General features: G+C 47.0%; 1 protein-coding gene across 3 annotated transcripts in view; it reads right to left on the bottom strand.

Annotated features, from left to right (window-relative positions):
* Positions 1-10,231, bottom strand: part of EGFL8 (EGF like domain multiple 8) — a 21,037-nt gene extending 10,806 nt beyond the window's left edge. The window contains exons 1-6 of one of the 3 annotated variants that reach the window (XM_018555850.1): positions 10,165-10,231; positions 5,853-5,935; positions 3,639-3,767; positions 2,527-2,639; positions 1,208-1,303; positions 960-1,124 (exon numbers count right to left, since the gene is read on the bottom strand). In XM_018555850.1, the coding sequence (XP_018411352.1) occupies positions 960-1,124; positions 1,208-1,303; positions 2,527-2,639; positions 3,639-3,767; positions 5,853-5,926 (577 nt within the window). In that variant the 5' untranslated portion in view covers positions 5,927-5,935; positions 10,165-10,231. Of the gene's footprint in view, positions 1-959; positions 1,125-1,207; positions 1,304-2,526; positions 2,640-3,638; positions 3,768-5,852; positions 5,954-10,164 lie in introns of those variants that run through there. The other 2 variants (XM_018555851.1, XM_018555852.1) reach the window with 2 other exon arrangements.
* Positions 10,232-13,570: the final 3,339 nt, after the last annotated feature.

Below are 13,570 nucleotides of genomic sequence, written 5' to 3'. Positions count from 1 at the left end.
ATCTCAGCGCCTTGCCTCAGTGCTTCTCTATACAATGCAGGGAGTAATGGCTGGTGGGAGGGGCCGGCAGGGGCTGTACATAGAAAAAATCTCAGCGCCTTGCCTCAGTGCTTCTCTATACAATGCAGGGAGTAATGGCTGGTGGGAGGGGCCAGCAGGGGGCTGTACATAGAAAAAATCTCAGCGCCTTGCCTCAGTGCTTCTCTATACAATGCAGGGAGTAATGGCTGGTGGGAGGGGCCAGCAGGGGGCTGTACATAGAAAAAATCTCAGCGCCTTGCCTCAGTGCTTCTCTATACAATGCAGGGAGTAATGGCTGGTGGGAGGGGCCGGCAGGGGGCTGTACATAGCTTCCTGAAAACATCAGAGTGCCCTGCCTCAGTGCTGTTCTCAAGAGCCCTCAGCCCTGATGGAAGCAGTGGGCTGGATTTGGGGAGGAGTTAGGCAAATATCAAAATGCCTTGATGGGCAGTCTGGAAGAATGGGCGGTCCTGGGCAGGCTGTATTTGCATACAAATTGAAACATGAAAGCTAAGCCGTTTTATTAATCAAAGTTTGTGACTACGTTGGAATGTGTGACCGGTGATGTAATCCCGCCCAGTTCTACAGCGGTGGAATGTCTGACCGCCCATTAGGTCAAGTATTCTAACGCTTTGTCAGCTGTTCCAGGGCAGATCGGAATCGCAGATCGCATGTGCAGGAGAACCGATCTGCCCCGCAACAGGTGACAAAACGTTGGAATACTTGACCTAATGGGCGGTCACACATTCCACCGCTGTAGAACTGGGCGGGATTACGTCACCGGTCAGACATTCCACCGCTGTAGAACTGCGCGGGATTACGTCACCGGTCACACATTCCAACGTAGTCACAAACTTTGATAGAACACAGTCCCTGGAACCAGCAACTACTATATGACCAGGTGCAGCCAACATGTGATAGAACCGAGCCGCGGTTACCTTCAGCTTGCTGAGCCGGGACAGAGGCCGGAGTCTTATTGGTTACACAAGTCTTCCCGTCTTCCTGGAGCACAGAGCCCGCATTGCACTCACAGCGGTAGCTGCCCCGGGTATTGACGCACAGCTGGGAGCAGTAGCGGGACGGGCGCCGGCACTCATCTATATCTGAGGAAACAGAGCGCGGCCCTGAAGTCAGATTGTGTTCCAGGGAAGGATGGCGATGGAAAGTCTCTTCTGGCGCTACTCACCGACATGGCAGTACCGTCCCCCCCAGCCAGCAGGACAGCGGCACATGTTGGGCTTGATGCAGGTCCCCCCGTTCTGGCAAGGCTTGCGGCACACGGCTAGGAAGAGGACATAAGATAAAGATGGCGGCTATATACAATGTGCAGATTATTATATAGACTTACTGTACAGATATAGAACTGAAGACAATTATAATACCCTTCACCAGGGTTGTCCAACCAAGTGCAACTCACTTCCTGTCCTAGGGTGACAACACTCACTCTTTGTAATGTATCTAGGAAGGATTAGCGTTGTCACCTATGGACAGCACTACAGAACAGGCATTGTCACCCTCAAACAGCACTACAGAGCAAGCGTTGTCACCCTAGCACAGGACTATACAACCCCCCCCCCCCCTTCTCCTGTGCATAGGTAGGAGAGGTTTTTAGTTCACAGAAGATAGCTGGGAAAGGAGATAACATTGTTTGAGACTTTCATTCACCTAACATGAAGCTACAAGGACACTGGATTTCTATCAGGATCAACGAGTATTTTCTGTACTTGAAGAAAAATATACTGAGAAAATAAAACCTAAATTTTTAAGGACGGGTGGGCTGCAATAAAAAACGTTTTTCGTTTTTGGGTTTAGGCAAGCTTATAGGCAGGAATCAGCAGGGAACCAGAACTGGAGCCAAAACTGTTCTAGATATAGTAAGGAAGGGTTATAACTAGGGATGCACCGATACCGAGTATTTGGGCGAGTACTGGTACTCGCCCAAACGCTCCAATACCTTCCTCGATACTGGAACTTCTGTTCAGAGGGAGATTTCCTCTGACCGGCTGTGCCATAGGGGAACATGGAGCAGGCTTCCTGGGCAATCAGGAAGCCGGGCGGTGAGTAATGATTGGCCAGAAAGTCTGATTGGCAGGGAAGCCGGTTTCCCGGCCAATCACAATAGCCAACAGGGATTATAACGAGGGATAATACTAGTACCGATATTTTGCTTTCGGTACTCGCCGATACTGGGTACCGATACCGGTGCTTCTGCTGGAATGGAGACGGTTTCCCGGCCAATCACAATTGAGTCGGCCAAACAACATGAAGTCGACTTCCCGGGCAATTAGGAAGCTGGGCGGCAGGTAATCCCTAGTGGGCCACACTGGAAGATTCCCCATCTATTCCTGGTCTGGTGACAACACAACATTTGGGATTTCCTTTTACTTTCAGTGGTAACATTCACCAGGATGAATAGAAAGGGTGACTCAGGTTTCCTTTCATATCCATCAATGAAGCCTTCAGGTCTAGAAAGTTATTTGTTAGGTAGGAGAAGTTGGTTGTCACCTTCCTCGCAGGATTCAGAATTGGGCTCCTTCTTCTTCCACCCCGGGCAGCACACGGACTTGACCTGGACAGTCTCCCTCTTCACCTGCCGCACTGACACTGAGTAGACGGTCCTGAAACAGAGGGACGGGTCAGCTTCCATCAGAGTGTTCTCCGGGGTCACCCCACATACAGACGTAGGACAGAGATATCAGTTAGAGTTGCCACCTGTACAGGATTCACGGACAGTCCGGTTTCTGAGTCCTGTGTCGGGGTTCCAGGCCAGCTGACACCCGGACACAGGACACTAAGGGCCCAAACCGGCACTTTACATTTTCTGACAGATGCAGCTTTCTGAGGTCTGCGCTTGCTGGAGACATCGGCAGCCTTCCTGTGAACTTCCTGTGCCTGTAAACAGCCAGCACATCTCCTCCTCCCTCCACCATGCTGACCGCTTCCGGACCCCTGGTGAGACATCGCCCAGCCCAAACAGCACTACTGGAGGCATGCAAAGCCCACCTGAGAGCCCACATAGCCCACCTTAGAGCCCACATAGCCCACCTTAGAGCCCACACAGCCACCTGAGAGCACGTGTAGCCCACCTGAGAGTCCACACAGGCAACTGAGAGCCTGCATAGCCCACCTGAGAGTCCACACAGGCAACTGAGAGCCTGCATAGCCCACCTGAGAGTCCACACAGGCAACTGAGAGCCTGCATAGCCCATCTGAGACCTCACACTGCCACCTGAGAGCCCACACAGCCCATCTGAGACCCCAAACAGCCACCTGAGAGTCCGCACAGCCCACCTGAGACCTCACACTGCCACCTGAGAGCCCGCATAGCCCACCTGCGTGTATACATAGCAGTGAATCCGCAGCTCAGATTACCATGCTACATCCTGCTATCAGTGACTCAGCAGCTCAGCTCCCCCTTGTCCTCCTTCCCATAAGTAATTCAGCACCTCTGCTCCTCCTTCCTGTCAGTGACTCAGCAGCTCTGCTCCCCCCTCCCAGCAGTGACACATCAGCTTAGCTTTCTCTTTCTCTAATTCTATGAACAGCATTACTTGGTTCAGGCTTCCTGCCCACCAACATGCAGTAAAACATCAAAGCATCAGACCCTCCAATCTTACCGGTAAGTGCTGCAGGTCCTATGTCCGCGGCATGTGGTCAGGTACGGTTGGTGCACTGGCTGGATGAACGTCTCATTGTAAATAACGGGAACCTTTTCCACATGCCTCGAGCACACCCCGATGAACGTGCTGAAAAACAGGACACAACCATATTGTAAGATTAGATCGGCTTATCTCTGAGTGCGGAATCGTTGGGGGGTGTAATCCAACGTTTGGCAGAAAATCATTTTCAATTTCCTTTCACATTATACCAAATATCCCCAACATGTACTCCTCACAGAGCCGTTAGCATCCTTGCCTTATGACTGCCATAAGGAACTGAAGCAAAGGGGAAAGCACGCACGGCTGGATCTTCTTCTGTACAGCCCACAAGCTAAAGGAAAGATAATCGATTGATTCCGCCATCGGCACGGCGGAGTCTCCACTGCTGGCTATTGCATTTGGTGCCCCCGGCTGCCTGAATGCAGCGACACTGCCAAACAGCCACTGCATCTGATTGCATTGCCGCTCCAGCGGCTTCGAGCCAAGCTGGGGCCCCATGAGCGATGCTGCTCGTCTGATGTCGGACTGGCACGTGACATCACTTCTGGCCTGTCCGGCGGCAGACGAGGCCATGTGTGCAGGTAAGAGGAGCTCGGAAGGAAGGAAGGATAGGAGGGGGGGGAGGAAGGAATGCAGCCCTGACCAGCCCACCTGAGACCCGTTCAGAGCCCACCATAGACAGTCTCAGATGGGCTGTGCAGCATCTATGGTGGGCTCTGCAGGGTCACTCTGAGGTGGGTCCTGTGTCCAGCGCGTCACTAAGCCCTGCGTCCAGCGCGTCACTAAGCCCCGTGTCCATCGGCGGGGGGGGGGGGGGGAGGCGGCCTAAAGCCGTGTAAGGGGCCCCAAAATTTCTGATGGCTGCCCTGTGGCCACCTACGGCTGTAATTCACCAATTCAGGAGGAGACAGTTGAAATTCAAGCCGTCTGTGTAATGCAGGGATGGCCTAACTCCGGCCCTCCAGCTGTGATGGAACTACTAATCCCATGAGGCATTGCTCACAGACATGACTCCCGGAGAGAGATGCATCATGGGATTTGTAGTTTCACCACAGCTGGAGGGCCGGAGTTTGGCCATCCCTGTAATGTGAGATGGAAGGACCGCTCATTGTAGAAGATTCACAGACATAAAGATCTGGCTGGGACTGGCGCTGGCGCATGTTTTGGAGCAAATGATTGTTTATTATTATAAGTTGGTACCCAACATGCTTTTTGGGGTAACAGCTTCATCAGGGCTTGAAAATCAGGAGAGTGATTGGCTCAGCAGTGGAAAGTGCAGTATGAAGTTCAGCCGCCGTGGCAAAACTTCAGTGTGTGTGTTCATTTTTGGTATTGGAAGTCTCAGCTTAGTAAAACGTTGAGGCAGCGATCCAGTCAGGGTCGTCTTTAACATGGGGTAAAAGGGGCAGTTGCCCCAGGCTCAGTCATTGTTGTGGGGCCCAAAGCAGCTGCCCCTAGCCTAGAGCCAGCAAAAGATACACATGTGGCACCGTTCTGTTTACTATGCGAACGGCATTGCATGGCGTTGCTCCACCCCTACGGTATGCCGAATTATGTATGTGGGGTCACGTCTCCCTCTGACGTCTCCTCCCATCTGCTCTGCAGGAGGAGGACGTCATGTGAAATTGCATGGCAGGGGCGTGGTGGGTGGTGGGTAGGGGGTGTGGTGTGGCAGGGTTGTGGTGGGTAGGGGACAGGGCTTGGCAACTAGGGGCCCCCCTGCCCAAGAAAATGTTTGCCCAGTGCCCAATCAATAATAAAGGTGGCCCTGGATCCAGTGTGCAGTGTCGGTTTTACGCTCCTGTGTTCAGTGGATCACAATGGTGATCATTTATAAGTTCCACCCAGCTTGCACTGTTCACACGGCACCACTAGATGGCGCTGATGAGTATAGGAATTGGAAAAATAATGATCCAATAGGAAAAATTGTGATTTATTGAACACAGGGGCGCTCACGCGGCTTTACACCGGTCAGAACTTTTATAGATAAACCCCTCTGACTCTGAGCTGTCCACCGACTCGTATTGATATAAGAGGCATAAGGCCCAACCACTGATCCTGGACAGGAAATACATTGGGCCTGAGTTGAAGTTATATTCATCACCAGCAATGTGTACTGTCTGTGATACTCATGCACAGCTTGGACTGTACGCTAATAGCTCACATACTCACTTGGGACCTTGTGCATGTACTGACAGACCCACCGCGAAGACCACAGCCGTCCACAGAGACATGGCGGGAGACATGATCTTCCTCTGCCGGACAAACACAGGAAGATTACTGCTATGGTCACACTGCAATATTATTCTGTATTTTATATATCGATGTTATAGATAACGCAATCAGCACACAGATTGGAAAATAGACTCACCCTCTGACCAGCTTCAGCTGTTGGGGGTAATAAGAGGGGCTTCCATACCTCTCCTCCCCTCTCTCTCCCTTTATATACCCCCTCATCTCTCTCTATACCCTCCCCTCTCTCTTTATACCCCCTCCCCTCTCTCTATACCCCCTCCCCTCTCTCTATACCCCCTCCCCTCTCTCAGTATCTCTTTCCCTTTACATACCCCCTCCTCTCTCTATATACCCCCTCCTCTCTCTATATACCCCTTCCTCTCTCTATATACCCCCTCCCCTCTCTCTCTGATCTTTCATTAAATATCCATGTCACACTATAAAGCAACAGTATATTTCTTCAGGAGAGCTCCACCTTTTATCATTAAAAATCAGTCCTTAAGCTCCAGCCAGTGACTTTGCCTAGGCTGAGATGATGTCATCAGTCTGCTGCAGGCAGGAGGAAGCCTTTCCTCCTTCCCTCCCTCTTTAAATCATTTCCTCCTCTCTTTCTTTAAATCATTTCCTCCTCCCTCTCTCTCTCTCTTTCTCTCTCTCTCTCCCTCTCTCCTCAACTCTTTTTCCCCTCATTCTCTCTCTTTTTAAATGGGGTTTTCCTTCTCTCTCTCCTTAACTTTTGTCTTCTCTCTCTATCTCTTTGACTCTTCTTATTCATTCTCTTTCTCTTGAGCCATTTCCCCTCCTCTCTCTTTGACTCTCTTTCCCCTCTTCTCTATTGAACTCCTTTCCTCTTTTTTTTTTAAATCTCTTTAACTATTTCCTCTCTCCGTCTTTCTCTCTCTCTCTCTCCCCTTTCTCTCTCTCTCTCCCCTCTCTCTCTCCCTCTCTCTCTCTCCTTTCTCTCTCCTCTCTCTCTCCCTCTCTCTCCCTCTCTCCTCTCCTCTCTCTCCTCTCTCTCTCCGTCTCTCCCTCCCTCTCTCTCTCCTCCCCCTCGTATCACCTCCTTATTCTATAGGGAATATCGGTGGTGAGTAGAGTGATGTCATTGTACATATGATGACCTTCCTCTCTCTCAGCCTGTGACAGGTGATGTCATACACATGGCCAGGGTCACAATGGGTTCTTGCGGAGTAGGATGTGGGGTTTCCGCTCTTCTATGAGGTTCCGGATAGAAGTGGAAGTGTTTGGGCGAACATATAAAGAGATACTTTGCTCTGCAGTGTATATTTGTGTGATCTGGAGTCATTATTGAAGACAATGTGAGAGTTGATTACTACGTTAATGTTTACAGATATATAGAAGAGTGAATGGAAATAATATTTCTGATGTTTATTAATTCTTTAGAAAATGTCATAATAAGTATTGTTTTTATATATATTATATTTACATGAAGTTGGATATTGCACACACAGGCACTGTGTCTTGTTTAGTAGTGCTGCACAGAGGTTGTGCTCTTCTCATCCTCATCTCACTGCAGCTCAAACTATTTCTGGCTGACTTGAAAACAACAATTTGCAGTATCTAATCTTGTGAAACACCCACAAGGCCTCTCTCTAGCCAGAGACCATGTGACCTTTGGCTGTAGGTCACCTTAGGGCGCTCAGGAGCAGTCAATAAAACTCTGGTTGGGTCGTGCTGACAATTTCCCATCGATTCCAGTGTGACTTTAATGATGGCCCTCAATTTAAATTGTATGCAAAGCCAAAACTTTTTTTGTGGCGTAGCGTGTTGGCGGGTTGGAACCTCCACCAGGTTTTTATTGCTGTCTGCGTCTACATTTGGGAGAATCACACTCTCTTTTTGTCCTGGTGACCACTGTCTTCAGAAGTAAGGAAAAATCCAAAATTATGAGTTGTCACTGGATGGCTTGTTAGCTCCTGTGTCATAGCAAATAAAGTTAAGTGAAAAAAGTAGAATTACATTTAAAAAAATTTTTGAAAACAAAATTAAATCCCTGCCTCCATCCACACAGTTTAGCGTAGATGGAGGAATCTGTTTTCCATCTGACCATAGAAAATCTGCAGATGATCTATAGGAGTATGGCCAGCTTTAGAGAGATCTTGTTTCACTTCCTGTGGTGTCTACAGGACTGGAAGTGAAAGGATATGTTCCCCAATGCACTCCTCTCAACTTTCTGAGATAAGAAAGAGGGATACCTTCCGGCACAATGTATTCAGGCAATGGACACACCTGGGGGGGGGGGGCAAAAAAAAATCTTGCACCAGGGCCCTTTGTTCCTTAGCTCCGCCACTGGTACACACCCCTGGCCACGCCCCCCCAATCATGCGGACCATTAAGAATTTATATGCCATAAATGATTGCTTAAACCCAGAATTGTTTTGATTTTTTTTCACCAATACTTTACATTGACTTTTTGAAACAGCAAACAAAAAAATTAAGAGACAAGATAAAAGTTTTAGTGCTGAAGAACACTTTTGGAAGTTAAATGGAACCTTTTCATAGACTTCTGTACATCAGACCAAAAAGAGAGACAATTGAGGAGGAAAGAGGGAATAATATTCCAATAATCATTCCCAGAGTTATGTAACCATTCCATACCCTATCACGAGCTTCAGCCCTCAATCTGGTGTGGAACTACAAGTCCCATGAGGCATTGCAAGACTCTGACAGCCACAGGCTTGACTACCAGGGGCGGATGCATGATGGAATTGTAGTTTCAGCACAGCTGGAGTCCCAAAGTTGGCCACCCGTGCCCCAGAGGCATCCCGAAGCGGGGTGACACGCGGTGCGGGTACTGGATAACACCCTGCAGTGACGTATTCGCGTATGCGCGTGACATAATCACGCATGCCCGTGATGACGTCACGCGCGGTACCGCTGTTACCTGCAGGCGGCCATCTCGGTGATGGACGCCGGCAGAGAGAGGAGGGGACGTCACCCGGCGGGATAAAGTATGCCGCCGGGTCCCCTCCTCTCTCTCGAGAACCTTGACTGAGTGCCTGACTTTTCAGAGGGGGTGACACCAAAATGACCAACAGTCATTTTGGTGTCACCCCTCTAATGGTGTCACCCAGGTGCGGGCCACACCCCCTCCTTGTGACGCCACTGCACTGCCCTATCCACAAATTAAATAATCATACATCAGGTGAGATGACAGAGCGTGATATTCCAGCCAAATGTCACCTCTCGTGTTAGAATGAAGGAAGATAATTTCTCGATATTGATGAGTACAATTTGCTTTTTTGGTTTATAAATGAGCCTCGTGTGCATTGTATTCATCTCTCCATTCTGTCTTTTTTGTATCACTGGTTTGGGATTTACACTCCTCTGCTGTGAAATGTCACAAGCTCTGTCAGTGCCATTCTATGGGGGATAGATCAAACTTCACTCAATGGAAATTCTGCTTCCTTATCACCAGCCCCCCCCCCCCCCCCCGTCCTTCTCTGACCTATATTTCCTGCACAATACACGGCCAGTCTATGGAAAGGCAGCAAAGTTCACGGCGGGTTGGAAACAAAGCCGATCGATGGACACGCATGTGCCGCAAAAAACGTGAAATATTTCAGGATTTGGAATAACAAAGGAAAATTCACAAAATAAACCCAAAAATGAATAAAACACAACGAGAATAAAACATTTTCCATACAAAAGTATAACAAAGTGTAAATATTAAAGGTCAGTCCATCCTAATCTGATATCTGAGGCTGTCAGGTGCAACATTCGGCAAGTTCCTAAATAGCCATAGGCAAGAATTCCCCAATAGAGATCCGGGCTCTGACCCAACTCTTCTGGATTTATATTTTCACAATGTAAAATATAATGAGGGAGCAGGAACATGCATGGGAGCATTTCTTAGTAAGTGGGCACAGCTGGGAATTCACAGGGAGCTCATCACTAAAAAGTTCCCCAAATGTTCCTCAAGAGTATAACATGCCAATGAGCAGGTCATCCCATCCATGTCTACTCAAGGTTGTCATATTGGGTTTTGTGTGATCCTGCCCTTTAAAATTCTTCAAGTACAATTTCAGCACATGCACATTTCAGTTTAAAGATATTAGAGTACAGCCAGGCATGCAGACTGGAGAAGTCACAACGTCATCCTATACAGGAGAGAGATCTCCATAGAAAGGAAGGGGAAGAAGTAATAGGCAGGGTAGAGCAGTCTGGCAGGTAAAGTGAGACACGGACAGTAGAAGATATCAAGGTGCGGAGTTCTGTGCAGACTCACTCTGATAGCTCTGAACGTCCCTCGTAGTCACAGGCTGAATATCCTCATACTGGACGCTGGACAGAGGAGAGGAATTGTGAGCGGAGGAAGCACACGCCCCTCATACAAAAACCACAATGTGTTACTGTGCCAAGAACTTCAATTCTCTCTTCTGGACACTTGTACTTCAGATTCAGATATACCGCCTACCAACCTCCCTGTGCAGTCCTATAGTGACCCCACTCCTACCAGTTCATTACATATCCCAATCTGCTCCGCAGTTCCATATATATCCCAGTCTGCTCTGCATTTCCATACATCTTCCAATCTACAGTTCCATACATTTCACCCCTGTAATTGCATACATCTCATCTCTGGGATTCCATACATCATCCAATCTAGAGTTCCATACATCTCGCCTCTGCAGCCCTATACATACCCCTGTAATTCCATACATCTCCCCTCTACAATTACATACATCTCCCCTCTGCAGCCCTATACATACCCCTGTAATTCCATACATCTCCCCTCTGCAGCCCTATACATACCCCTGTAATTCCATACATCTCCCCTCTGCAGCCCTATACATACCCCTGTAATTCCATACATCTCACCTCTGCAGCCCTATACATACCCCTGTAATTCCATACATCTCCCCTCTACAATTACATACATCTCCCCTCTGCAGCCCTATACATATCCCTGTAATTCCATACATCTCCCCTCTGCAGCCCTATACATATCCCTGTAATTCCATACATCTCCCCTCTGTCGCCCTATACATATCCCTGTAATTCCATACATCTCCCCTCTACAATTCCATACATCTCCCCTCTACAATTCCATACATCTCCCCCTCTACAATCCCATACATCTCGCCTCTGCAGCCCTATACATACCCCTGTAATTCCATACATCTCCCCCTCTACAATTCCATACATCTCCCCTCTACAATTCCATACATCTCCCCCTCTACAATCCCATACATCTCGCCTCTGCAGCCCTATACATACCCCTGTAATTCTATGTGCACCCTCTCTGTAGATATATACATCTCCCCTCTAGATTTTTATACATCTGTTCTCTGCAGCTCCATACATCTCCCCCTCACATTTCCATACATACCCCCTCTGAATTCCTTACACCTTTCCTCTGATATCCTCTGATGTACCCCCTCTGTAATTGTGTACATACCCCCTCTCTAATTCCACATGTATTTCCTCCATAATTCCACAAATACCCTTTTTGTAGTTCCATACAAATGCCCTTTTCTTCTTTTACATGTCTCCCTTCTCTAATTTAAAATATCTCCCCTCTAAAATTCCACAGATTCCCCCTTTTGATTTCATACACACCCCCCTTATACCATACATACCCCCTCTATAATTTCATGCATACCTCCTCTATAATTCCATACACTCCCCTCTATAATTCCATACACACCCCTCTATAATTCCATACACACCCCCTCTATATTTACATACATACCTCCTCTATAATTCCATACACACCCCTCTATAATTCCACACACACCCCTCTATAATTCCATATACACCCCTCTATAATTCCACACACACCCCCTCTATAATTCCATACACCTCCTCTATAATTCCATACATACACCCTCTATAATTCCATACATACCTCCTCTATAATTCCATACATACCCCCTCTATAATTCCATACACACCTCCTCTATAATTCCATACATACCCCCTCTATAATTCCATACACCCCTCTATAATTCCATACACACCCCTCTATAATTCCACACACACCCCTCTATAATTCCATATACACCCCTCTATAATTCCACACACACCCCCTCTATAATTCCATACACCTCCTCTATAATTCCATACATACACCCTCTATAATTCCATACATACCTCCTCTATAATTCCATACATACCCCCTCTATAATTCCATACACACCTCCTCTATAATTCCATACATACCCCCTCTATAATTCCATACACCCCTCTATAATTCCATACACACCCCCGCTATAATTCCATACACACCCCTCTATAATTCCATACACACCCCTCTATAATTCCATACACACCCCTCTATAATTCCATACATACCCCTCTATAATTCCATACACACCCTCTATAATTCCATACACACCTCCTCTATAATTCCATACACACCCTCTATAATTCCACACACACCCCCTCTATAATTCCATACATACCCCTCTATAATTCCATACACACCCTCTATAATTCCATACACACCTCCTCTATAATTCCATACACACCCCCGCTATAATTCCATACACACCCCCTCAATAATCTCATTTACACCCTGTCTATATGCTTTAAGGCACCATGAGGAAGTAAATGAGGGGCCGTTTCTTGGCAGAAGAACAGGTCCAGGATAGACATTTAATACCCATTGCAACCTTGAAAACCACCAAAAGCACCTTCATTGTTCCTTCCCTATTCACTCCAATGCACTTCGCTGAAATGCCTCCATTTTCTTCCCCTAACAGGGTTACTTTCCCAGCCATCTCTGTAATGCTGACATACTGCTATCTGTGTCTCCCTTCCCTCCAAACACTGATAATCTAGAAAAGCATCCTCTTCCTGCTCTTCAACACGTCACACAAGACCTGATAACACGCTCACATGTTGCTGAAACTCCAAAATCTCACCTAAAACCAAATTATCTGCTTTTTATTAATGCTGGCAAGTTAGAGCTGAACTCCATCTTTAACTGCACAGCCCGGTATCTACCATAAAGTGAAGTGTCAGCTGGTCAGCTTGGTGTGGAGTGACCTTTTAATAAAGTATGCAGCTTGACAGTTCAGGGCTTGAGGTGTAATTCAGAGAGGAATCCCATAAAGATATAGGTATGGGCTCAAGAAGAAATCAGTAATAGTGATCAACAAATGTAAAGAGATTGGGTACTGTCAGAACTATTGAGGCTAAAGAATTGGACAATAAGGCCTATACATGTTTTTCTACATATTTATAAGATGGCATCCTGAAAGCCATTTTGTACTGTCTAACAGATCTAAATGGAACTTAAGTTTATGAATTCTGGACAAAACTTTATCCCACACATTTCTCAGCTGGTAAATCGTGAGAAAAACATCAAAAAGATACAAAACAGCCAGGAAGTTATACTTCTCCGGTTATGGTTGGTGACAAGTGTCATCTACGAGATATGGACTGGCCTTGAGCTAGGCTGTGTTAGAATCACACATATTGCCTAACAATGGACAACAAAGTCTTTGATTAATTTCTTTTCATGAATGAGAAAAAGAAAAATAACGAGCACGTTGTAAAGTTATCTTAGATACAATTATTATTGAACTAACCATATTAGCAATAATTTCAATTGTATTATTAGTATGGCATAATGCACTAACATACTTAATTGTATACTGATTTTTTTTCATATATATATATATATA

The sequence above is a fragment of the Nanorana parkeri genome, unplaced genomic scaffold (assembly GCF_000935625.1).
Source record: "Nanorana parkeri isolate BGI_ZX_2015 unplaced genomic scaffold, ASM93562v1 scaffold215, whole genome shotgun sequence".
In the NCBI taxonomy this organism is placed as follows: Eukaryota; Metazoa; Chordata; class Amphibia; order Anura; family Dicroglossidae; genus Nanorana; species Nanorana parkeri.
This window is presented reverse-complemented; position numbering and strand designations above follow the sequence as displayed.